General features: G+C 41.7%; 1 protein-coding gene and 1 long non-coding RNA gene across 3 annotated transcripts in view; one reads left to right on the top strand and one right to left on the bottom strand.

Moving 5' to 3' along the window:
* BAZ1A (bromodomain adjacent to zinc finger domain 1A) overlaps positions 1-21635 on the bottom strand; it is a 64886-nt gene extending 43251 nt beyond the window's left edge. For both annotated transcript variants that reach the window (XM_066322121.1, XM_066322122.1), the window contains exons 1-4: positions 21504-21635; positions 20636-20785; positions 13535-13813; positions 780-923 (exon numbers count right to left, since the gene is read on the bottom strand). In XM_066322121.1, coding sequence (XP_066178218.1) covers positions 780-923; positions 13535-13813; positions 20636-20748 — 536 coding nt within the window. In that variant the 5' untranslated portion in view covers positions 20749-20785; positions 21504-21635. The remainder of the gene's footprint in view (positions 1-779; positions 924-13534; positions 13814-20635; positions 20786-21503) is intronic.
* LOC136363055 (uncharacterized) lies at positions 21478-25368 on the top strand. The gene is made up of 3 exons (XR_010743891.1): positions 21478-21539; positions 24476-24563; positions 25216-25368. It is a non-coding gene; the product is annotated as an uncharacterized lncRNA (long non-coding RNA).
* Positions 25369-27054: the final 1686 nt, after the last annotated feature.

The raw sequence follows: 27054 nt of genomic DNA, 5'->3' as shown, positions 1-27054 counted from the left end.
GCCAGATCCTAGATTAGGGCCCACTTCAAACACTCCTCCTTTCATCATCATGCCTGTAAAGCACAGAAGTCTTTCTTCTCATTATACTGCTAGGATAGGCTCAATTACTGCTCAGTAAAGGGATAATCAAAAAAAAAACAAAACACAGTTACAGCCAAGAAGCTCTCCTATTCAACGTTATTAGGCTACTCCAGCCCACTGAAAGTTCCTCAAGACAAGACACACAGTTTCACTGCACTTAAGGTCATAACCAAGTCCATCAAATACAATTATATATTTATATGGACACATGCACAATGAAGAAAGCTTAGTATGTTTTTGGTTTTTTGGACACAAACAAAAGAAGCATCTGGGAAAAGTTTTCAGAGTTCCAGTAGAAGTGTCTCCTCCTGTCATAAAGTAATCTCAACTCTGAGCCCCATGATGGAAGTGAAGTGAAACTGGACTGCAGAAATGCAGCACCTGCTGCACTTTCTGCTACAGCAGCACAGAGAACTACCAAGAGGTGCACACAGCTCTTCCACCATCTCTCAGCAAAAACACTGCCATTGCAAAGAGATAAACAATGATTATTCTGTAGGTATTCCACTTGTCATAATGCAGTTTTCTGGTGTGTTAGCATAACCGGCACCTCTGAAGGTTCAGCCTGTCACCTTCAGCTGTCTGAATGCTCACAATCCATACAGATGAAGTAATTTGTTTCAGTCAGACTCTGACACATCTGGCTTTAGTCTCATTTCCACCCAGTCAGAATAACATACAGTAAAAGCATCATTTACCCATTTTGTGCAGAGCTATTGTGCGTTTCTGAGTCATCACTGTCGCTGATGACAATTGTGTCCCCATCAGCACTGCTGGTGTGGCCATTTGCCATTCCATTGTGATGGGCTGGAGCTATGACTTCCAAAACCTTACACTGCAACCTGAAATAAAACACAGACATTTATTAATGTCAAAAGCCTTTCACTATCACAAGGAACCTAAAACTGCAGCAGATGTTGTTTTAAGAATACATATGTAACTGAACATTGTACTGTCTACTAAATAAGTAACTAAGAGCCTTGAACTGAATTACTAGGTAAAATATTAATTTCATAAGTACCATCTAATAAATGGACAAATTCATCTGCTTACACAGCTATCAGCTTCACTTCTCAGGAAAACAAATCAAGTTACTTGTGGTTGAGAGGGGCTTTTTTTCAGTTCTCATTTAGCAAAGTAAAAAGTTAATGTGTTACTGTAAAACTAAACAACAAAACTTCTACATTATTTTCACAGCAGTCTAAGAAAAGCAAAAGATTTTCAGATCCTAAAGTATTTTTACTTGTAAGAGATCATCTTCTACTACTGTCGATGACCTAAATAAACAAGGCTGAAATGATCATTATGCATCTAATCTTAATAATGGCCCATTTATCTGCTGACACATATTAAGGCTCCATCTGGCATGCACACAATTGACAAAACAAGCCTATTCCTTTGCCATTCTGAATGCTAGATATAAAAGGGAGAATTAACTACATATCAAAAAGTATAATTAATCAACACTTCATGCTGGGTAACTGTACTATAGCTGGTTGTTAACCACTAACTTTCACCCCTTTCTAGAATTCCATGGTGCCTGTTCTTCAGCTTAACATACAAAAGCCTTGTCTGATTCATGAAAATTAACTGCTGTGGTCAATGGACATTGTCACGTCCTACCACTGAAAGCTCAAAGCATGGGGAAAAAGAACACACAATAATTTTCTTCTCTGGGCACCAAGCACTCCCACTTGAAATACGTAAAATGAAGAATACACGAAGCCCTGGACTTGAACTAGTGGTGTCAGACAGGCTGAAAACAAACAAACCTCACAAAATCCATGATAAATTGTAAATGCTCTTCTATCTGTACTGAACACCGGTAAAAAGGAAGCAATGTCAAAATATCTCTTGAACACATCTTTCTGCAAGCAGATAGTACTACCTAAAACTTGCACACACCAAGAAGGCTGGGGGTGAGGAAGGGAGGAAGTGGAAAGAAAAGATGGTGGTAGCTGGAGAAAACCCCAAAGAATTAAAATAACACAGTAACATTAAAATATCATAGGTAGTACTTTTGTGACATTATCAAGGATCAGTATTGCAGTTAGACCTGTAGCTGCCCTCTGCAACAGGAAGGGAGCTCCAGGATACTTCAGCAGGTTAATAAAAAATATGAAAATAATTTAATTTAAAAAAATCCAACAAAACTATTAACACCCTTATATACTCCTAAAAACAAAAGTAGGACCAATGCTTATGGTATCCAAGGGGACACCAGAGCTGCTTGCATGCAGAGGCAGCCTGAGCCCACTTGGACTTGCTGGTCACAGGCACACTGCCATTCCAATGCAGCCTATCTCGTTTCCAAAGCTGGATGGTCGATATGTCTTCCCATACAGTGGAGACCAAGCTAATTCACTGTAAAAAATCTAAATAGATTCTGTATAAAGAACCATGTATAATGGAGGGAGAACCTGGTGACTGTTCACAAAGTCAATCTAAGTCCAACCAGGCTTAGATTGCCCAGCACCAGAGTCTGAATCCTCTGAGAAAAGTCTACTATTAGTGACTTGGTTTTCCAGCATTTAGAACATCACAGCCACCCGTTCACACTAAATAACAGGGAGCCAACCACATGACAGAATGTATATTCGCAAGCCGGGTTTTTTGAAACCCAACAAAGATCACCTCCTAAGGAAAGCCTCCTTAGCAGAGCTATTTTTATTCCGATTATGAAATAAGTTTCCTAGCGAGGCCAGCTGAAATGAAGACAGAGCTGTGGTTTGCGGCGGTGGAGCAGCGGAGGCTCCGGCCGCTCTCGCTGTTCCGGCGCTGGCCGCTGGAGGGCGCGGCACAGCCCCTCCAGAGAGCGCACACCGCTCGGGCACTGCACCGAGTCCGCATCCAGCCAGCGCACAGCTCCCCAGCGCTGCCTGACCCCCCATCCACCGAGCTGCCCCGCGATCCGCAGCCTCTCACACCTCCCGCTCTAAGAATGGAAATTAGGTATTCTGTACGCTTCATTCAGTAAGCGGCAAAATCCCCAATGCAGCTGCATCCCACCCCCCGCCCGCTTCCCCCTTGATTTTTCAGCGGGAAGAATGAGTAACAGATTAAGCTGTCCCAGAAAGGAAGTGATACTCCATCTTCTGTGCCATTGAAATCATGACCAGAAACCTTTGGGGAAGGAATCATGTGAAACACACGTTACCTGGTGCAATAAAAGCACAATAAGGTGCAATTTAATGCTTACTGATAGACTGGAGATTAAAGGCAGTGATGCAACAGTTCCTTCTGGCAGTACAGAAATAATCTATGAATGATTTTTTTTTTTTTAGCCTGTAGTCAAGTCATGGCTAATAGCACGAATTCCCTGGACTAAGTGGCAAAGACACTGTTTCTAGTGCAAGTGGTCTGCTCTTCTTAATAACCTAATCATTCCCTGAGTTCACTCACTACAACTCTTATTTTATATTACAAAGCACATAAAATAACATAGCTGAAAGCTGGAGCAAGACATTTAAATGAAGCATACTGCTTGAATTATTTCCTAAAAAAGATACTTCAAGATCTTTACACAGCTTATGTCAAACCATGTTCACTATTCCTCATAAAATAAGATTTGGGGGCAACTCAATCTAAAAAGACAGCAGCATCCATGTACATAAATATATACCCTAAATATCCCCATCAGGCAGGAAGCACTTTCTTCAAATTACAATAAAGATTACAGTTACACTGAGTGAATCCCAAAGGCTTTCAAAATAAACTGAGAATGGAACCATCAGGAACTTGCACACAACAGTCCCAGCAATTCTAGCTCAGACAACACTACTTCAAACAATTTTCCTTGCCTATTTCTGCAGTACAGGCTATTCCAAACAGTGGGATCTTATGGCTCATTGAAAGGATGGCCTCATGCTTATAGGTCTATTTTTTGTCAGGCTCAGAAACTAAGACCTTTGAGGTCTCTTATGTTCTGGGAAGGGCTCCAATAAATGCTCAACCTTATGGTTTTATCTTTATTCTTCTAAAAAACCAGAACAAAGAACACCACAGGAGTCCAAAGGTTTTCAACACGCAGCCAGAGGTGGTATCACAAACATAATGTGTTTTTAAAAAAAAGTAAGTGTATCTTCTCTCTCAAATGAAAAAGTCAAAGAACTTCCATTGACTTCTGTGAATGTTGGGTAGGACTGGTCAGCTGCACAAGCAAAAGAACAGAACTAATCCAAGGGCTAGTGACTAAGGACAGTGTCTCAGGAAACCCAACTCTGTCTCCTTCTGCAAAAACAATTCTGGGCTGTGCTTAGAAGAGCAGTTTAACACAACTAACAGAAAACTAAGGTCTGACCCAAACCTTGTCGCTTTCAGAACCCTAAGGAAGCAGCAGGCTGAAGGTATACAAAAGCAAATTGCACCTGCAGCCTCAGCTGCTGCTCCACAAGATGCAGACATCACTTTACAGTTCCTGTCAAATGGGGACATCTTCCTTTGCCACTCCTCTTTCCAGCCACATACAGGGTGCTTGCTTTTTGCAGCCCTGGCAATCAGTTTCATGTATTGATTGTCGTAAAACTGAATCCAACTACCATACAGAACAACTAAACAAAAGAATATACATTAAAAAAAAACCCCAAACCCCTGACCCAATGTGAAACACTTGGTAAGCTTGTGTCATTATCACCTACTTTAAGCAGCTCACTGAAGGGGATGAGAACTAGGGCATATGCAAGATACAAACATGGACCACAGATAAATGCAGAGGATGGAGAGTTGTCCATCTACTCGAGAGGTGGGCAAAGAGGGGCTGCCATTGAGGCAAAGAAGTTTCTGATTACCTCAGCCTTCTACTCATCCATTGTTACCAGCTTTCCAGCACTCTTTATTGGGGGTTACACCCTCTTTGACCTCCCTTTTCTGGTTAAGGCACATGTTAAAGCCCTTCCTGTTCTTTGCATCCCTTGTAAGGTTCAATTCCAGCTTTGCCTTGCTCTTCCCAGCTCACCTGTCAGTCCTATCTTCAACTGCCTGTATATTTGCTCTTTCTCCTTAGTTTGACCTTCAGGTCCCTACTCAGCCAGGCTGCTGTGCTGCTTTTCCAGCAGATGTCAGGGTGGTTGAAGCCCCCAAGGACAAGAGCCTGTGAGTGCAATGGTTCCCATACCTGAAGCAATAGGGCTTTGTCAATAGGCTCCCCTTGATCAGGGAGCCTGTGGTAGCCACCTGCTTCCTTTTGTTGCCTCTGTGTCTGATTTTTACCCACAGGCTTTTGACCTGCTCATGGCTGTTCTTCAGAGACAACTCTTCACACTCAATCTGACTCTCTTGTCTTCTGAGTAGCCTGTAGCCATCGATGGTCACAGTCCAGTCTTGGGATTCGTCCCAGCACATTCCAATAATGGCAACAAGGTCATAGCTTTCTAGCAGCAAAGTGGTTCCCAACAACTCCCGTTCGATGCTCCTGCGGTGTGCTTTGATCCAAAGGCACCCTCAGCTGGGCTGTCAGCTGTGTCACCTTCCTGGAGGAACAACCCCCTTAATTCCTTGGAGATGATTCTCTCATGGTTTCCCTTTAGGCTTATTCAGTCCCTGGTTCATCTCCGTAAGACTTCATGCCTTCCAACATGGCTCGCACATTTCAGAGTCAGTATAATATAGATGCACTTCAGCTCAGCTACTGACTTCACCAACACTGGCAAGCTGCACCCAGGCTCATCTCTGCCAAGCCTGGTCTCATCCCCTTCCTCCTTCAAACCTAATTTTAAGCCTTCTCAATCATCCCTGCCAACTCATGGACTTTCAGACAGGCAAACCCCATTTGTCTCCAGCAGGCCTGGTGCCATATAAACCACCCCATAATGACAAAAGCCATAACTCCACTAATGGCCTTTAAGGCCCATGTTGATCAGGTGGGTTCTCCTGTCCTTTCAGCATTCCTCCCTGCTACCAAAGGGAGTGAGGAAAACGCCACCAGTGCACCTGTTCTTTCAGTGTGCTGCCCTAGTGCCCTGAAGTTCTTTTTGACTGCCATAAGATTTCTCTCGTCAACCTTGTAACTGCCAACCTGCATAACAACTAGAATTGGGTAATTATCAGAGGGTTCAATTAGTCCAGTGAGTCTCCTGATAGCATCTCTTACTCAGGTCTCAAAGAGGCAGCAGACTTGCCTGTGGAATGTGTCCAGCTGGCAAATGGGGCCCTCAGTTTCCCTGCAAAGGGAGTCACCTACAATCACCCTTCTTTCTTTCCTAACACCCAAAGTTGTGATCCATCTGGCTGACTGACGTGTTCTGGATAAGCTCCAAGATAGAACTTCATCTCCACTAATATTTGCCTGACCCTGATATTGCAGAGCCTAATACATATTCTGCAGTGGCACTTGGAAAGGAAGGGGTGGTCAGGGGGGATTGTCCCATGTCCCTGGGCGGGGACCTGTTTCCATTCACCCTCACCTTTTAGGTCCCCTCCTTCTGCCTGATGGTGAGAGGGTCAGGGTTCCTCTGACTCTTGCAAGCTTCCAACCACTGCATTTCTCTCAGGAACTGAAGGACATGACTCCACCAGTCTGTTTTCTCTCACACTCCCTGATATTCCTCAGCCTTTTCCCTTCCTCTTCAGAATGAAACAAACCAGAAAAAATTTTTTTCATTCAGCTCAACAACTCAAAGACACATACAGAAGCTATTGTGAGCTGCAGAACAGGCCAGGTATCTCCACCTACTGCTGCTGGAGAAGTAGAAGAACACAATTTAAAGAAGAGAAGAGAAGAGAATCTGCACTCCACTATGTAACAAGCTCAAACCATCACAGGATATCAACTGAAAAAGCTTGACCCTGCAATTCTTGGCACTTTCACTTCCCAGTAAAGTTCTTCCCAAATGCCAAGCAGGCCTTTACATCCAACCAAGGCTGGGTTAGAGAGGCTCTGAGAGGAGAGACGACTTCTCACAGCCCCTCAACTGAACATTCTGCACACCAGCTTTTGATCTGGCTGGCACTGATGACTCTGACAGAGAGAATAGTGTGGAACTCTGCTATGTCCCCATTTCAAACCAAACAAACAAGATACCCTGAAGGCTCAGATGAGTTGTAAATGTGTATGATTTACCACAAGCAGACAAAAACCACCCCTTGGATGGCACATGGCTGTTTCAAGTAGGAGAGTGGGTGAACATTGCAACAGTCTGAAGCCAACTTTTAAAATAAAGCCCACAACGATCAGTGAGTCAGAAGCAAATTCACTTTTTAAGCCACACAAATGAAAGCAAAGCTTTTTAAATGTCAAAATTTAAAAAAAAAAAAAAATCACACTTTTTCTAACAGTATGTAAAATTAGTTGAATACAGAAACCCCCGGAAGAGTCATACAAGAAGCTGTAGTAGCAGGTGCCAGAAAGTACCAAAAAGTACCAAAAAGCTATAGCATCATTCTTTTTTGTCAGCTTTTAGTAAGTTTTTAAGAAGCAAATGTCAAGTAGGTGCAGTCACTGACATCCTCGTCCAAACACTTCACATACACTTGAGAGTAATTAAAGAGGTAAAAGAGAGACAAAATCTGAAGGAATAAGTGACATCTTTTATTAAGCTAACTGGTTCTGTTTAATGCACACACAAAACAAAAGCACACAACAAGGGGACAGGTTTTATGCACATAACAGCTTCCTGAAGTACAGAAAGAGCTGCTGCTTTCGAGTTTTAGCATCTTCATTTGTCTGTCAAGTTATAGTTAAGATTGTATGTCTCAAAGAAACTAGTAAGAAACACGGTTTTGCTTAGGACAAGGGCATGTAGAGAGTAGCTGTATCAGCTGTCTCCTGCAGAATGAGGACAGTACTAAACTGGTTTATGCATCATTTTGACTATCCAGCTTTTGGTTCCTAACATTGTACTGATTAAAAACAAATAATATAACAAACCAAAACCTTTACCGTTGAATTTATGGTTATAAAAGTAGAGAGTGTGAGAATGAGAGTTGACAAGACTGGCAGTGCCAATTGTTTTAACAGCTGTTCAACAACCTGTGAGAAAGGAGTTGCAGGTTCTTTCCCATCTATCATAATCTCATAGCTTCCACTAGTCAAATACAAAGACATTTATGAGTCAACAAATTTACATTTCTATCCCAAAGGACTTAGGAGCAGTAGAAAGTGAATTCCTGAAACATGATTTTTTCAGGCCCAAAGTTGATTAATCCTTAAACAGCTATGCTGAAAAAATGCAGACTGTATTTGCTCTATGAATAGGTAAGCTGCTCTCCAGTACTATCAGAGATGCTGTTTCACAGACCCCAGCCTGGTTTTGATACTTTCTGGAATTCAAATTCACCTTTCAAAATAAAGTAGTAAACTTCCTTTGTATACAGGAACTTACGTTTAAGCACTACCATTAAAAAAAACACACAACAATCAGAAATTATAATTTATATTCTCTTTAACTCATTAGTCTAAACATGGAATACACTGTCACTCACAACCTAGTGGTTTTATTATATAACAACTCATCCTAGTGCTCAGGATACAACTACAGATATATATAGATAGAGACAGATAGGTAAATATAAGCAACTTGCTAGCTTGAATAAAATAGTTGGAAAATTAACTATAAATTTATCTCTTGCAAGGATTATCTTTTACCATCCTAACTCCTTATCAGCTATAGGCACGACCAGCAACATGCTTCCTGTGCCCCAGTTAGGACTTACAGAGATGAAAACAGTATGCAAATCTTTTAATTGGCCTAATGCAATGGATAATCCACTCCTAAATGAACACTCCTAAAGCACACCAGTCAATGGGACACCAGTCAAACAATTGATGAGCTTAAAAAAAAAGTTTGATCTGTGATTATCTGTTTCCTGCAGCCTGACAATTGTCAACATCAGATCATTCAAAGCAGAGAAAGGATGTTAACCTATTCAAATGTATGATCAAATACAGCAATCTTCCCAACAGAGCATCATCTACTACGTCTGTAAGTAGTAGGTTCATTTTTAAAAGCATTCTGGTGTTGCTTACTCACAGACATTAGCCAAGTAATCTTTTGCAGTGGTGTCATCTAGTGGACACATTCAATGAAAAAAAGATATTCCTTTCTGTATGATTTTCTTCCTTCTTACACACTGACCTTTAAAAGCAATCTATTTCAGTCTGTAGGTGGTTGACTTTTTTTTATTGAGTGCTATATTAACTGATGGACAAGAATTGGTTGTGCCCCAACCTCCACATGGGGAAGGGAAGACATCACCACTAAAGCTACTTTTATGAGTGGGGGTAAAGTTGTCAGATCTGCTCAAGTCAGACCAAAAGCTTGTAGTTTAATTAACTAATTATCAAACTGCTCACTTATATATCCTAATAAAGATGGACATTATTTCTTGTGACAGCACCCAGACTCAGAATACTGATGATAAATCACAACAGGTTGTTCACACAGGCTTTAAATGTAGTTTTTCCTCCAACAAACTAGAATAGTTATAAAACCCAAAAATGATGCTGCTGACTTCAAGCAGAAAAGAACAGTACTGCTGAGCAAGTTAGCCTGTTGAAGCGTTTGTTGTTTTTTTAGTGTGTCCAAGGCATTAGCTGAGGTTATTATTTTAGGTAGGCCTTCCATAACATAACATGTTTCAGCTTTCAAGTAACTGTCAAGATGTTGAAAATCAATTTCACAAGTTTCAAGTACCAATAATAAAACATAGTACTAAGGCAGCAACAAATGGACAGGTTACTGCAAGAGACACCATCCCTTGTGGAAAATCCAAACACCAACAAGTACATGATGGGTCTTGAACTTTCAGTTCTGAATGTCAAATATAGGAAACAATTCCACTAATGTGATCAACGTTTTTCCTCTCCTTCAATGAAGTGTGAGCTAAAACATTAGCTGCTTATTTTACATCTTAATTGACCACGGCTAACATGAAATACTGTTCTAATCCTCCCCCCAACAAAATCTCAAATAATTTTCATGCCTTTTTCAATACACTCCTCTCCATAAACTGCAATGTGACATTCTAATGGACAATATTTACAGTGTCAACTGGTTTCAATTCTTTAGCAACTCAAGCTTACTTATAAATTAAGTTTTCTCTTTGTATTCTATAGTGTTTCTGACCAATGTTTCAAGTAATAATTTTGTCTTTTGTGAAGGCAGTACTAGGAAAACGTTGTTATGCAATTCTTACGTTTCTTCAACTGGAAATCCGAGCCCCTTGTGTTTGAAAGCTTAGCACAGCTGCCACTTTCAAGAAAAGTCAGCCCCAGTTTGGCCAGAAAAGGCAGATACATACAAACCAAGAGAGATGGCCATTTTTAGTCAATACATCACTTGAAAGGGATAAAGACAAGCAGAATTATCTCCTTGTTGCTTCTAATAGATTACCAAAATGTGCCCATAATTTTTAGAGGCCACCTGAACAAGCCACCTGATAGGACTGGGGGGCTTTCTCTGCAATTTTTTTCTGGTTGACAAGAGTTGTTGGAGACACTAGACATTCCAAAACAAGAGGAGGACAGGATATCCCAAACTCTCCTGAGTTCCTCCTACCAGACCTCAGCAACAAGGCAGAAATAGCCAAAGTCAAAACTGAGCAGCAGAGCAAAAGGTTAGAAACCAGAAGAGACATAAGACCAGAGAATGTAATGGAGAATTAGACACGTGAAAAACTGGAACACACAGGTTTCATACAGTCAAAAAACCCAACATCTACCTAGACTTTGAACAAAGCACTTGTCCCCTCTTTGCAGATCACATCATTTCTTGCAGTACTATAGAAAACTTCATATGCATAAGGATAAAAACATTTACATTAAGCCAAAATGCTAAGCCTTCTAGTTTGGGCTCCCTAATGCTTACTTCGTTCAAAATCTAGAAAGTTGCAATCTATCTTACAAGAATATTACTTGTGCAAAGTTAGGAGTTATAAAATATCAATATTTAAATTGTTTGAACAAGCCTTGGTTACACATGCATTATGTAGTAGGTTTGGCATTAAATGATGCACAGAGCTCAGAAAAAAACCAAACAATCCCTGATATTACAAGTGCAAAAAAATTCATATATAAAAGCTGTGGAAGAGTTTACAACACCACAAAACAAGTGGGTTTCCTGATCTGCCAAATTCTGCTGGCCTCATAGGATGCTATTACAATATAGATGGACTGTGATAACTTTTTCTAGAAAAGGTCACAACAATGTAGCTGCACGTGAGAAATGTGTGCACACACCTCTGCTGAAAAGCCGTATTATGTACAAGTAACATGAGCTGGTGGTACACTTAATCTCCAATGCAGTACTTCAAAACACAGGTCAAAGTCAACTGTTAATTGGCAGACAAATAACTACACCTCGTCTCCTCCCACTTTGTATTCTTTAATTATGTACCTCTAAGCATTAAAAGTCCCTCCACATTACCATGCTACTTGCAGCATTTCCTGGATTTAGTATTAAAGGTCAGAACTAGCTCCCTGCTAAACACCTCTGTCTAGAATATCAGTGGCATACAACCAGCTAAGGCAAGTTTTTTTATTCTTCATTTTACACCAATTTATACTTATGTAGTTTAAAACATACTATCTCCAGCAGGCTTATCTTTGAAATAAATTTTATGTGAAACTTTAATCTTTTGAATGGTATATGCAGCCCATCTCAGAGGGTTAGGAAATTTAGCTTATATCCTATTCACGTACTGATCAGTGAAAGTAGAACATACATACCTAACAATTTTGTGTTTATCTCAACACAAGTTCAAGGAACCAAGAAGGCTGAATTAAAGACTCATAAAAAAACTGCAGCACTCTCTTAAGGGGATATCAGACCTTTATCTTTGGAAACATCTTTGGAAAGCCAAGATGCACACATGCAAAGATTTTAGAAAAGAAATAGAAAGTGTCGTTCTTGAGGGGAAAAAAACGTTTAGAACAACAATAATTTTTTTTTTGCTATTATTTTGGAAACTGTTTTATACCTCTGTAGATACTAAGGCATTTCACTGAGCAAAAGAAAAAGAAAAACCTGAACTAGACTGATAGTTCACAATATTCATGCGTCTAAATAAACACCTTATTCTCTAAGCAAAATGACTGCAATACCAGTGGTAACCTCAGTCTAGACATTTGACAAGTATAAAGATGAGAAAGAGAGAAAGAAACTTTGGATATAGGTTTTTCCATACAGAAGGCAGTAACCCTACTGAAGTTGTTCTTGTCCTGGCTTTGCAGATTGGGACTTTATTGGCTGAAAAGAATAGAGCAGAGAAGAGACAGAAAGCTTTTCTATTAAGCATTGACCTTATGTGCCTAACCATACCAATTTCCTTACAGCTTATCTCCTGCAGTGCACCAAGATTTTTCTTCCTGGTGCACTACAAAATTTGCCATTAATAATATCTGGATCAGCCACTACAAAACCTTACACAGAATAACAGTTCTCCAATGACCACTTTGAACCAGCCCACTCCTACCACCCAACAAACACCAGACTATGTACTAAGTATCAGGCTACCCACAGGAGTCCCTTCTACTCTGAAGTGTAAGCTGTCACCTTCCCCTTGAAAAAAAGCAAAATAAAATGACCCTACAAACCACAAGAACCCCAGCAGCAACAGCTGAACACACAAAGGCATTAGCACCCACTGTGCAGGTACTTCCAAGCTAAGCATGTTTTTTCACATTTTAAACCTCAATTAGGTGAAACTGTAAACTCATTTACACAAAATACGGACCTTTTCTAGACCTCTCCCAGAAGTTGTTTCAAAGAAAGACTCAGGCTTATTTATACTACAGAGATATGTACCAATGATCTGAGAAAGAGCACATCTGAAGCTCAAAATTCTTCCAAGGTTTTAATCAGTCTAAGATGACAATAAAAACATTTGCAATAAATACACCAGTAAAAAAGTAAGCGTAACACTGACTCTTGAGTGGAAAGAAACCCCTATCAGCCTAAATTCCAGATAATCAACTATTATAAACATTATGCAATTAGTTCCCAACTTCACTGATAATGCTATCGCAATTTTTGCACTACCTAAAAAGGAAAAATCCAACATTTATCGATTATTTTAAGCTTTCAGTAGTTTGACCATTAATTCTGAATGATTCAACCAAACTTCTGTGTGTTTTTTTAATTCACAGCTTCCCCTAATTTCCCATAAAATCTTATTCTACAAACAACCCACCTTTCTCACCCCAAAAACCCAACATTCCTTTGCAAATCCACCATAGAGACCAAAAAACATGCAGTGTTGAGATCTGAGAGCACTGTTGTATCGCCACAGCTGCTTCACAGCTAAGGGAGGGTATCAAACACAGCAACACAATCCTGCTCTTGATTAAAGTAGGGAAGTGCAGTAATAGTATCACCAGCTTAAGCATCACACCTCACTTGGATGTATTTGTTTCAAGGAGTTTATTACCCTGGGTTTTGGGTTCAAAAATGCACACCACACAAACCCCACCAACACCAAACAAGAAAGGTAGTAAGTATTTATTTTTAAATATACTTACCTTGCACCATTATTTCTAAGTACTTCCACTGTTTCATCAACAAAATAGCGATCCTTGACATAAGCAAAGATTTCATCACAGATCTCATGAAGTCGGGTGCGATGGGTAAGGGTGGCCAAGTAGAGAACTGGAATGATGAGTGCCTCTGGAAAACTTTGGAGATTATGTCTGGCTTTCTTCTCCGATTCCAGAGCTTCCTGATATGTGAGTCCTGGTTTACCCGTGACAGCACAGCTCCACACAAGGCTGTTGCACAGAATGGTGCGTTCAAAAAAATCACTGGAGAGGAGGAAAAGTCGGAGGGGGAAGAAAGAAAGAAAACAGTTGAGTTCTGACTGACATTTTAAACCTGCTCACTGTTAATATGGTAGCAAACTGCAAATATCTTTTGCAAGCATGAAATGCAAAAGCAGCTCTACTCCTGTACAGTTTGCAGATATTAAGGGTTATTTACCATTTTTCAGCCACGGTATGGTAAATTGCTATTGTACAACTGAAGTCTCCTCCCATTACAGATTACAGTAAGAGAATCAAGACCGAGAAATGCTGCAAACAAATATTCATGTGTAAGAAGCCTTTTGCATAATAATCACACCGAGTTTAATAAGTGTCATATCGTACTCGCATCTCCCCCATTTCCACAAATATTTGCAAGATGAGTGCCTAAAACTGTACAAACACGAAATAACTTTATGATCGCAGAAACATGTTGCAACTTGAATAAGTTCCAGATTTGGAGTGCCTTAACTAACAAATGGAAAGATGGGAGAGGTAAAAAATTAATGTCAAGTAGTTCTCTAAATAGTTTTTATTCCTTCATTGTTTGTATAGCTCTTACAAAAAAGCACTGAAAGACTTTTTCCTACAGATTCTTTTCCTCCCTTGTTCCGTTAGTAAATATTGATTCTCCTCCTTCCAACACATTTCCAGTTAAGGCCAAAACTGCATTTTTGTTACTGCTTGCTTACTAGCTATTATATTGCAATCAAGAATGAAGAGCTTTCATTAGTCAAAATCTGTCCATTTTTAACAGGTATCAGAAGAACAGCAATTTATTAAAACATTTGCTAAATTAAGTAGATTATGTATCTATTCACAAAGCCATGTTCAAACATATCATATACTATGGATCAGTGATCAGACAGCAAAGCAATCTTCCAAAATGCCCCAGTTCAGACAGTGTTTTTATTTGCTTTTAAAAATATTAATGGACTAGTATGGATAATTACTAAACACACATGACAAACCCAGGTTTGTTTTGTCTTTATCAGTCCAACACAGCTATTTCAAAGCACACAGTACTTTCAGTCAACTGCATGCTACCTGAGATACCTACACTGAAGTTTAATTTCACTCCTTTTAAAAAAACAAACAACCCAAAACTAAACCAGAGTGTTCCCATTTTTAAAAGGATTGACCTGTTCAAATAATTCTAGTAATGAGGTTAAGAGAATTGGACAGTTCACATAAGAGTTTTTTCTTGCACTCTCTCTGCAAACCCAAGCTGGCAAACATTCATCAGTGACACTGATGTAGATGACAGTGCCCACTGCAGATGGACAGATGAACCATAACATTTTCTAAATGAAAATGGAAATTTCAGATTGAGGACAATGAAGGGTCTTGGCTCAGATAATCCTTTCTGTATGAGCACAGGATTCCTCTAAGCGAGATATGCTTTAGGGAGAACATCAGCTGTGAGAAGGGGAAAAGAGCAGAAGAGGAAGAGATAGATAAATGATCTGAATAATATTTAATAGCTACAAAAATTCAGCTTTTTATATCATCTGCTATCTCCTTAATATATTTGACAGTACACGGATAATGTGGGCCTCCTTACTCTAAAGACCAAAAGGAGAAGAACAAAGGAGGAGAATTAGATAAATTATTCTTCAATATATGAAGAACAGATGGTTGCCAGTCATTCTTTGTGCATCTTTATTGTGTATTATACTTACTTAAACATAGTAAAGAACAGGTTAGACAGAAATCTGCTTCATGAGTTTAGTTTGGGGGTTTTTTGTGAGGTGATAGAGTAGATAAAATGTGATCTCTTCAGGTCTCATCCTGCCCTACATTTCAATCTTTCTGTATTAGACTAAGTAATTTTTATGGATGGATATTCAATGGATAAAGCAACACATACTTCAGCCTTCATTCAGCTGTGTTTCTACATTTATTTTTGTGTCTCACTTACCAAAGAGGCTCTCGATCATTATCTTTAGCCAGGAATTAGAAAAACCCTCTAAAGAGTTACTAAAAAAACATACCAGAATATAAATTTTTAAAAACTATGAAAGTAAAGTTAAAATAAAAAGTCAAGGAGGTATCAGAGAGCAAGGCAGAGACAGAGGTTCACACTGACAGTGTCCCTTTAAGAGCTGCTGTTATGCTTTGCGAGGGGACACCGGGCAGTCATGCTATTTAAAGCCACAACATTGAACTTAAGAGGAGAAAAAAAAAATTTAAAACACAACGAAAAAAAATATTTAAAAATCTCAATCAACAAACCTCTCTCTAAAAATTCCTAATCCAAAATGCTAAGATTACTTTAACTGAAACATATTTGAAGAAAACGTGTTCCATTTGCATACGAGCATATTTTGTGTATGTAGTTTCATTCTCCCTCATTTCCTCTTTTGTTTTGTGTGGATTTTTCCCCTGTGAATTTACAGGGAAGAAAAAAAACAGTGTGGAAAAACCCCCTACGTTCCATTTTGAAAGCATTATTTAGCTGTCTTTACCTATAGTGCATCAAAACCATCTGTGGCTTAGTCTGTTAACAGTTTCACTGCAATGCTTTAAGGATCTCACTTTAACTTGGTTTGTGAGAAAACAAAATCCCACAGTATACCACTACATACACTCTTTCTGTCCCTGTCTCTCTCCAGTGCACGTTGGTTATCACAAAACACTTGACAAAGAGCAGGTACAACAGCTTCCAAACCAAGGGAATGGGAGCAGCAGCAGTGATGCCCTTTCCCTTTACCTGAAGGGTAATACTGCCATTGATCATATTCCACATTCCACTTAACTTCACAAGAGCATCTGCTGCTATATCACATCTGAAGCATTACCTGTGTCTTTATCCTAGGCTATTATGGTTTCTGGGGCTTTTTTGCTGGTTCAAGATCTCTGTGAGCCTTGACAACATGGAGGAAGAAGTTCATACAAAATACAGCCACTGAGTTCAGTTGAATCTGCATTTGAGAAGTCAGATGTGACTGCAACACCCAGGTGATGTCCACATCAGCTCGAGGAGCATGGACTGAAAACTAATTTGTCTTCGTAGTTGTAATTAACACCAACTTCTCAGCTGGATGCCTCTGCTCACTTAATTAGTTAGTCTTCTATGCAAGGTAAGGCTAACTGTAAAATTATCAGCAAATCATTTGGGTAGTAGTTTAATGCCACTACTCAGTAGGTATTTGATAGGAGGCAGTTCATTAACAGAAGCAAAAAATAAATTACTTACAATCTCTGTGCTGACTGCATTTGCAATGGATGTAAAAATTAGCCTATAAATTTTGGCTGTCTTTTGCTTAAACTAAGCAAATATTCCTCTTGATTTTAAGGTCTACTGTATCTTTAGTGTGCTTTAAGAACATTTATTGTAAACATTTACTTCCATTCATTTTCGTAGCATATGTTAAAAACAAGTCATTCAGTGTACCACAGGAGGGTAAGCAGAGAAGACCAACTCTGCATTTCTGGATCAGAGTTTTCTTATACTCTTGGTCTCCAGAAGTACTGGAGAATATGTATTACAAATAATGCACAAAACAAACAAAAACCTCATGATAAATACATTTATTCCCTAATATTTGTAGGTTAATTATGCATTAAGGAAGACATTTTAAATTATGGAGCTTGGAGCTTCTCTCCAAGAAAACAGGAAAATTCACCTAATTTAACTAAGGACACTTAAAAAGACTTTTGAAACATCTCTATTTGGCTGTAACCAAGAACTCCACAGGCCAACCTGTAAAGAAGCTTCACTAAGTTTTGAAGATGAAGAGAAACTTCTCTTCCTCCCTGTCTCATGTTCTAGAATGAGAAACATTCCTATCACTGCACAGATACTACTCACCATTGTCTTTTTTTAACTGTCTTCATATATAAGACTTTCCACACTCCAAGAGTAGCTTCCTCTGCACACCTGTACCAGCTATTAACTCTCACAGACAAGTGTGTCAAAGACTGGTGCTAACATCCCACTGGTTCAATATGTTTTTCATGCATTCCATATATCTCGTGCATATCCTACTATGCATATCCTATTATTTTCCTACTACGATCCCACAGAGCCTCCTCGCTGGTCTGTCCCTCTAATCAGGAATATAACCAGGCAGGAAGAACATCAGCTCTTCCAGTTTCTGTTAGTAATGATAAATATAACTCGACATGCCTCCCCCCCTTTTGAAAGGGTTACAAAATTATGTGACTGTATTTCAGATTAAAGAGGAAATACATTCTTAACAGGAAAGTCACTTTACAAAATACTCGTCTTGCCAAATTCTTCTCGTATTAGCATAACCATTTTTTATATAAAAAGAGTAATACTAATGTATGATTTCTAATCAACTCTACTAAAGCTGACACAGGCATGAGAGCAGCTTTTCAACACGAAGTTTGTGCTCTGCCAAAAAACTCACCAAACAACCCACCAAAAAAACAAACACAAACTCGAGACTTAACTGTTTGTACTAGATAAAAGCATTCATATAGTTGATGTAGGGGGTGAATTCAGATTATCATACATATCTGCACAGCCCTCTTGATCTAGTCAGACCTTGTAATTTTTAAATTCTCCCCTCAAAAAGTAGATTCAGAGAAGCCTGATTTAGACAACGGCCTTCTGTCATGAAACAGCTAATACAATTTTTAAGAAGTCAGCCTTTCCTATCCCTATTAATCTAACTGCCCTTGCTTGGGCAAAGAAATAGGTAATGTTGTTTTCAGAAGACAGTCTCAATCAGCAACCAGGAGAGACGAGGATCAGCATCTCTAAAACTAAAAGATGACCAACCTTATGTTCTCCAGCAGACTATGCCACAACTAACAGTAACCTAAACTTACTACCCATCTGCACCAGAACCTTTTGCTAAAGTAAAGAAAGCACATTTTCCAACACAATGCACCAATTTTACCCAACCTAACAAAAAGAGCCAGAAAATAAAAACAACAAAAACAAACACATTACCAAAACACACACACACATACCCCCATACACAATACACAAGCATAGCAGAGTTTTCTGCAGAGTCTTCCCAAATACCACATTCTAAGGCCTGACCTCTCAGCTAACCACCTATTGACATTTCTAGGGATTGCCTGTGTGAGCACATCTAAATTTACCCCTTAATTGGTGAACTTTGGTTAAGGAAGGAATTTGGTCTTTCACACTTCTTAAGGACAACACCTCTGCAACATAAATAAGCCTGTCAGAATGCTTGAAATAGCCACCAAACATTTCGAGGACAGACATTTTAAAAGGATACTTTTCATACTGAAATTTTAGTAAAAACTACATGTACATGAAACCTATTTCCCTGAAGGCTCAACAAATACATTAGAGTCATATAATGATGAGATAATAATTGTAACCAGAGAAGCGACTTCAAAATATCAGAAGCTGGGGGAGGGGGACTTAATTCCTAAAGAAACAGAAGGCTGTCACCTCTCCCTTGCTAGGTTCTTATAGACCCTATAAAGAAAATTACTCCTTACAGAACTCCCAGCAACATATTCAGCATCCCCAGAGTATATAGTTCAGCAAACAAAGTTACCTAATCCAGCTTCCTTAAAATTTTAATAAGCCAAGAGAATTTGAGCAACAAAAAACAAGTCTAAACATGAAAAAGATTAAAGTGTGCTCTTATTTCATATGTGGCAAATGAAAAGTATTTTAGATTTCACCTCATTAGTCTGCACATCTTTAAAGAATTATAGTTTGGATGCAAGGGCCTTTTGTAGGTGGGGATGGTGCTGGATGAGACCAGCGCTGAAAACCCGTAATTTATCTGCTTTTGAGAAACGTCTTGCTAAATACTTTCTGTCCATTGTTCTGACAAGCGGTGAAGTGAGCGGCTACAAGTTCCGTGCTTCCACCGTTAACGGGAATTTCAGCAATCCTGCTCAGCTTCGAGCAGGAAAAGAAACGCGGAAAAACAAAACAAAAAAATAAAAATAAAAACCGAGAGAGGGAGGGAAAAGAGAAAAAAAAAAAAAAAAAAAAAAAAAAAAGAAGGGATGGGAAGAGCGATAAGCCTCACTAGAAAAAAAGCTGCTAAGGGGACAGGTGCGCTGGCTGGGCTCAGGCGGGGTGTAAGCCCGGCACGGGAGGCTCCTGGCGGGAGCCCTGGCCCGCCGGACAGGTGCAGCGACCCCGCGCCGAGCTCCCCGCCGGCCATTTCCGACCGGATCGGCCGGCGGCCGCCCGCGGAGGCGGGGCGAGCGCGGCCCAGGGCCGGCAGCACGGGGTTAACGGCGGCGGGAGCCCGGCGAGCCCAGCCAGCCCCGCGGGCCCGGCAGCCGCTGCCCCCCGCCCGGCCGCCACCACAACAATAGGGCCACCGGCACATGCCGCCCGGGCGGCCCCAACGCGGCCCCTCCGGCGGGGCGGCCTAGCGCCGCGGACACGCGGCTGCCGGCGGGGGCGGGCGGCAGGGAGAGCCCGAGCCCCGCAGACGCTCGCTGCCGCCCGCCGCCTCCCACACGCGCAACTTTCACTTCCCCGGCGGGGGCAGGGGCGACACCGCGGGAAGGGGCGAGGGAAGGAGGGGGAGAGCGGCCGGCTGTCCGCCCTCCCCGCCGGCGAAGGGGGCTGCGGGGTACCCCCGCCGAGGAGGGGCAAGGATTCCCCGTGCCCCAGGCAAGAGATCCTCCCTCTCTTCCTCCACCCCCCCGGCCGGGCACAGGCTCGGCGCCAGCCGCGGTCCCCCCTCACGCCCCCGGCAAGGCTCCCCGCAGCGCTCGGGGAATCCCCTTCCCTGCCCGCCCAGGTGTCACAGGCGGCGGGGCTCCGGGCGCGGGGGGGGTCCGCGGGGAACCGCAGGACGGACATAGGGACGCGGACACCCACACGGGGCTGTTTCTTACTCGTAGTTCCTGAAGATCTCGTTAGTGACCCTGCAGTAGAAAACACGCTCGTCCGGCCGGAGGTCGGCGGGAGGTTTCACCCTCACGAAGGGCTTTCGGTGCAGCAGCGGCATCGCCCCGCTCCCGGCTCTCTTCCTACTCCAGGATCGGCTTCAGGGGGTAGAGGAAAAAGATTTAAAAAAAAAAATAAAAAACCAAACCAAAAAAACACGGAGAGATTAAGCGAGGCAGCGGCGCCCAGCAGCCCGGGGAGGAGGGAGCGGGCCCGGCGTGTCCCTCCTCCCGGGAGAGCCGGGACGGCAGCGAGCGGGAGCGGCGGCGGCGGCCCGGCGGAGCCTTTTGTGTGCCCGACACGCCGTTGCCTGCCTGGGACTGCGCGCGGACCAACGGCGGCACCTTCCTCCGCCTCCGCCCGCCTCACAATGGGGCCATGACGCCGAGCGGCGGGCGGAGGCGGCAACCCCCGCGCCGGCCGCGCAACGTGCTCGGCTCGGGGATACCCCGGCCGCGCTTTGTCTCCCGCGGCGCCCCTGCCTTCGGGTCACCCCCCTTTCCCCCGCCTCTGACCCGCACACGCCGGGCCGGACACCAACTTCCACTCCCCCGCCGCCGCCGCCTCCGCCTCCTCCTCCTCCTCCTCCTCCTCCTCCCCGCAAAGCAAACACCCAGGAGGGGCAGCGCCGACCACTTATCTCCCTCCTTCCCTCCTTGCCGGGTCGCTGCCCTAAGCGGGGTCCTCGCCCTTCCCGCCGGAGGCTCGCCCCGGCCCGGCGGCTGCCGGGCTCCGCCGCGGCGGGACAGCGCGGGGGGCAGCCCGGCCTCGGGCCTGGCCGGCGGCAGCCGCGGGGCTCCGGCCCCCGCTGCCCACCTGGAGCGGCCGCAGGCTGCGCTCGCTGCTCGCTCGGTGCGGAGCGCCGTGCCCCCTCGCCGCGTTTCTTCCCTTTGCTCGGCACCCCCCCGCCGGCTCCTGGGAAGTTTTTGATCTACTTCTTCAAGCCCTCAATCAGGAAGAGCTGCGGGGAGGAGCCTTCCCCTGCTCTCCCCTACATCTTTATTGGCCGCTCGGTGCCTTGCAGCGTGTGTCACACAGGAAGACAGCGAGCTACATTATTAATTAATGGCTGAGAGGGCGCATCCTCCATTTTTGAATTATCAGCCGGAGCCCTGCGGTGCCAGGGGTGGGCCCGGCCGGGCTGCCCGCGGGGAAGGCGGCTCTTTCCGCGGCCGGGCCGGGCACGGCGAGCGGGGCGGTGTGCGCTGCTGCCCGCCCGCTCCGAGCGAAGGGCCGCCGAGCAGCCGTGAGAGCAGAGCCAGCCGGAGCCGGCCCTCCGTGCCCTTCGTACCTGCCCTGCCATCTCCGGCGGGGCCGGTCCCCGGCGGCTCTCGGCGTTTGACAGTGCAGGGCCGGGCGCGCCGCTCTCAGGCTTACAGCCCCCGAGACACGGAGCTGTCGGCGCGGGCGGCGGCGTGCGGCTGGCTTTTGCACAAAGTGCAAATTATGTGATTAAGATGAGCGTGGAGGTTGTACGTGGGCCCCCTGACATTGCTTTTTTTTTCCTTCCAGTTCACCGAAAATGTCATCAAATGGTTTCATGAGTGTATTCATTTTTCACGACTTTCCCCCCCCCCCTTTTTTTTTTTTTTTAACACTAATGCGTTTACAGTGTCATTGGTAATTAAAACTGGAGTATTAAATTAATTGTGTTCCTAAGAGTGCTAGCCAGCTTGGAAGACAAAAACCACAGAAAGTCCACATCCATTATAATTCATCACAACTACGTGCAGTGTTTATATATAAAAAAAAATCTACAGAATAACTGTACAAAGTCCTTAGAACTATTAAGGTGATTAATACCTGAAGGCTGAGACCTAAATAATTCAACACCTGAAAATGCCGTTCCTGCAAGTAAAGGTCCCGTGCTGTTTCCTGCACCTGTGCATGGTTTGCTTTCTTCTGCAAGTAAAGGCAGCAATCAGCATGTGTGACTAAAACCTTAAAGAATGTGTACATACGATCCATTAATTAATGACTTCATTTTTAAAAGATCATGTTTTAATCAAAAGCACTCAGAAATGTTAATGTTCACTTCCTCAAATTAAGTTTACAAAGCTTGAACTGCAAACCAGTTAACTCAGGTTAACTCCTGAGTGCAAATTTTCATTTACCAGCTGCCTTTCCTTTCAGTTCTTAATTTCTTTCTAGCAAAGGGCACAAATGTTACTTGAATTAATGCACTTGTATCTAACATCTGGTAATTTTTAGTCTACTTTGCCTCAAAACTGTACAGTATGCCATGCTGATGACATTTAGTGTTGCCAGCTCTTAGGGTTGCAGCGATTTTGCAACACTTAGCTTTGTTTTAAGCTCTTCAGCAGATGCAATTAAACTGAAACCTCAGGTCACTTTAAAAATAATTACGTTCCTGAATCTCAAATTTGAGAGAAATGCTGGAATATGCAGCCCCAAAAGGCAGACGAATTTGGAGAGAAAGAAAAGCTTTGAGTTTCAAATTTTTGTAAGTCTTATTTTTAAGCCAGTAGCATGATGTTTGGGAACCTGGCTGCTTTTTTTTTCATGCTTGTATTGTCAGCACAGCATTATTTTAGCACTAGTTGGTATCCATGAAAAATGCATGAGCTGATAGAACTGTGACATCAAAAGCAAATTCCCTTTTCCTCTTTGCTCTCTCTTGCCCTCGTTCTCTTTTCTTCTCACCTTTTCCTCCTCCTCATGTTCTTCCCCCCTCATTATTCCCTCGGTGATTTTCTAGTGAACAGATCCTCACTGAGTAATAGGGTTGCACAGTGTGTTCATATTCTTAGGACAGAGAAGGATCAGTTCATTTTGTTCTCACCTTTGTTCTTTAAAATCTACAAATCCAGGTTCTGGTTCTTCTTCCAATAAGGTCAGCAGGACCCAGAACAAGTTTTTATGACACCAGCTAAATGTCTACTAAGTGGATATTGAGAAATCAACATAAAATAATTCTGAAACATCAGAAAATGCTTACTTTCCTTCCACCGGAATATTTCTCTTTTTTTGACAATATGTTTAATCTTTGCAATAATTTGGGACTTTTTTACAAATTACTGAAAGTAATTTTAATTCAAGGTGCAGGAATGGGATGATTGGTAACATTCAGTGGGGTTGTTGATGTGGATTTTACCACAAAACAGCAGAAATGAAGCTGCCTTCTTTTTAGAAGATGACTTATATACCAACAGATATATTAAACATAGTTCTCCAGTCAGGGAGATTGCAGTTGTCATTCACAGAACTTTAAAAATAGCTGTATTTGGAACATAAAATCTTATAAAACACTTGGTCTCTATGCTTTACAAGGGTAGAACAATTTCCCAGGGACAGAGTCAACCCAGGCTTGGGGCAGCCTCCCCCACTCCTGCCCAGCTGCTCCATCAAAGCTCCCCACAATTTGGAAATTTTATATTTCTTTTCATTGGATCCTTCCAGTATTAGAGATTCATTTCTATTTGTTCTATTTCTTCCTGTGTTTAAACTATCAAGAACTGCTTTACACTGAGATGCTCCAAAATTTTTATTCAATTATGTCCATTACCAAATAATTTCATATATGACCTGTTATTCAGGAAAAAGTAGAGCACATGCAATATTTTACTAAAGGATTGTCACTTTTAAATCATACTTATAATTTATGTTGGAATAACTAATATTTGTCCAAATCATATACTTGGAACAGTGCAAAAGGAGAATTTTTACTCAGTTTTACCTATATTATCATGCAACTGAGAGAGTATTTTCTGCAGTGTTTAGCCACCCACTCTCTTGGTTTTTTTGTCCTTTTTATTTTTTCTCCAAAGTTGCCACTTTGCTATCCCAAGGTTTTTGGTGAAGTTAGAGAAAAAATAATTGGATTTCTTCATGAAGAACATCCTTGGACCTTGAATGGTATGCTAGGCTCTCAACTCTAATTTTTTGTAAAAAACATATGGTTGAAAAGATAAATGTGAAAATGTGTAAATGATAGATTGCTTGTGAGTTGTTCTGTCAAATGACATGATGCCAATGATGCCTACCTTTTTTCCAGTTTACTGGGTCATATCTAAAGGGAGAAGTATAACATATATGTAAGCATTGACTCATTTTAATGCAGTGAGTAGATTTTGGGGGACTAGTGTCATCCCTTTCAGTTCCAAATGCTGTTTTGAAAATCCTTAATTTCTGTAAACATTAACCATAGATCACTTTTTTAAAGCTTAGGGCACCCAACAAAATATTTATCCAGTTAAGCATTTTATAACTTACTGATACAGCTTTTTTTTTTCCACCTTTTGCCCTTTCTCTGTCACCTTGCTAAGTCAATTCCCTCTTTTGATCATATATCTTTATTTAGACTTTAAACTATGTGAGCAAATGTGCTAGTTTTATCAATCCAGCTGTGGGTAACAGTAACATTTGGTCTATTGTCTTTTACTGGCTGTAAAGCACTATGTTCAGTGTTTAATAACATAAATAACATTCTTCAGTCAAAAAAAGAAACCACAGAAGAAGTGCACATGATTTTGCACAACACATTTAATCTTTCTTTCATTCTGTGCAGTTCTATTTCAACATGCTTTTACAGAAATTCTGGTATCACAAGAACAGGAGGTTCCTTATTCTGAAGCTGCTGGATGCATTCATTACTTTGTTGCTTTCACGAGTCACAAAGGTAAAGAATCAATCCCTGTGGACAGTGAATTTTTTTGTGTGGTCACAATTTTTTGTGGTTTCTTAATAACCCTAAGACAGGCATTTCACAGTTGCAACTGCAGGCACAATTGTTTGGTCTGTTGCTATCATAGAGGGCAGTAAGTTGTGGCTGGAGTCTGCTTTGGCCCTTGCTGAGCTTAAAAAACACCCAGTACAGCAGAGCCTATCCCTCAACAAGCCCTCAGGGAGCACTGGGATGTTTCTTATATCACTGGATTCATTCTGTGGAAAGGTATTCCACGTTCTTAATTTTTTTTCACAATTTAATAGGATTTAGACATATGGTTCTCACTGCTTTTGATGGATATTGCGTGTTTAATATCTGTGCAACCCTAGAAATTAGGAGGTACATTCCTTTAAAGTTTAATCATATCCTATTTTTTCTCTCTCAGAAAATACTGTTAAAGGTATTTAAGCCGATAACTTTATACTAGTGGGGAGGAACTCTGACCTTATCTACTTTACAGCAATGACCATGTATGATTGGCCTCTAACCTGGTTACAAAATGATAAAATGATGTTGTGAAACCACTATTCATTTCCTAATAGTGTCTCTGAGACCAGCTTAAACTCTGAGAGGATTGCCTACTGCATTTTCTCTCTTACAGTTGGTAGTGCACAGGATAAAGAGTATTGACACTACTGTAATTTTCTTACACTAAAATATGCTGAATTTCTATTGCTAACTAATATTTAGAATGAATGATGGCTGATTAAGGATTTTGAGTGACTGAATGATGGGCAGATTTGCTAATTTTTGCTACATATGCACATTGTCACTAGTGGAGCATTGTATGGCATTTTACAATAGACCTAAATATGCTGCATCAGCCTGCTTGAAACCTAGGTCTGTATCATTAAGATATTCTTTGTAGTCAAATTTAGGATTGGAAATTCTCAAGCTGCATAATACTAACCTGCCATTCACTAAGTTTGCATTCATCTCATTTGAATTACTTGCATTGAACACCTCTCTGTCTGGAGATGAATTATAATAGAACAAGTAATTTCAAGGTTGTTGCTTTATGATTTTATTATATGACCATATAGGCCCAACATGTTTGTTTGTTTGTTTGTTTGTTTGTAGGTTTTTTGGTCACTGAGATTAGACAAACTCACCTGCACATTGAAATGATCCCATGCAGTGCAATTTGTGCTGAGGAGCACATGAGGAGAAGTTGGCCCAGTAGCTGATCTGGGTTATTTAGTCAGAGTTTACAGTGATGAGTCAATCTGAAGCATATACATCTGCTCAATCAAATACAGACCATGCTGGATTTTCTTTGAGTCATTCATTTGACAAATGTGATGACTCACCACTGTGACCAGTATCTTGACTTATCCCTTTAATATGAGACTCCTTTGGCCTCCACCTTATTTTCTTCTGTCTTGATACTCATCTCTAACAGGAGACCTTAAAAGCTAAGGTAAAGAGGGTAACTATACAGGCACTCTTCTGATGGTAGATCCCAGATAAGAGCAGAATTGGAAAGAGAGAGTAGCTGGCTGATGAAGACTCTGGATGTCTCCCCAGTTGACAACACTGGGTGAGTCATGGTGTGTACAGGTGGAACAGCCCCACCACGATGTCTCTGCTCATGCTCAGACCACTTCAGCAGAGGCAGACCAGGGCTGGAGTAAACTGGTTGCTTGCTCTGCTTCAGTTTTGATTTCATGCTCTTACAGG

Source organism: Sylvia atricapilla, chromosome 6 (genome assembly GCF_009819655.1).
Source record: "Sylvia atricapilla isolate bSylAtr1 chromosome 6, bSylAtr1.pri, whole genome shotgun sequence".
Classification (NCBI taxonomy): Eukaryota; Metazoa; Chordata; class Aves; order Passeriformes; family Sylviidae; genus Sylvia; species Sylvia atricapilla.
The sequence above is the reverse complement of the archived record's forward strand: the minus strand, read 5'-3'. Positions and strand labels throughout refer to the sequence as shown.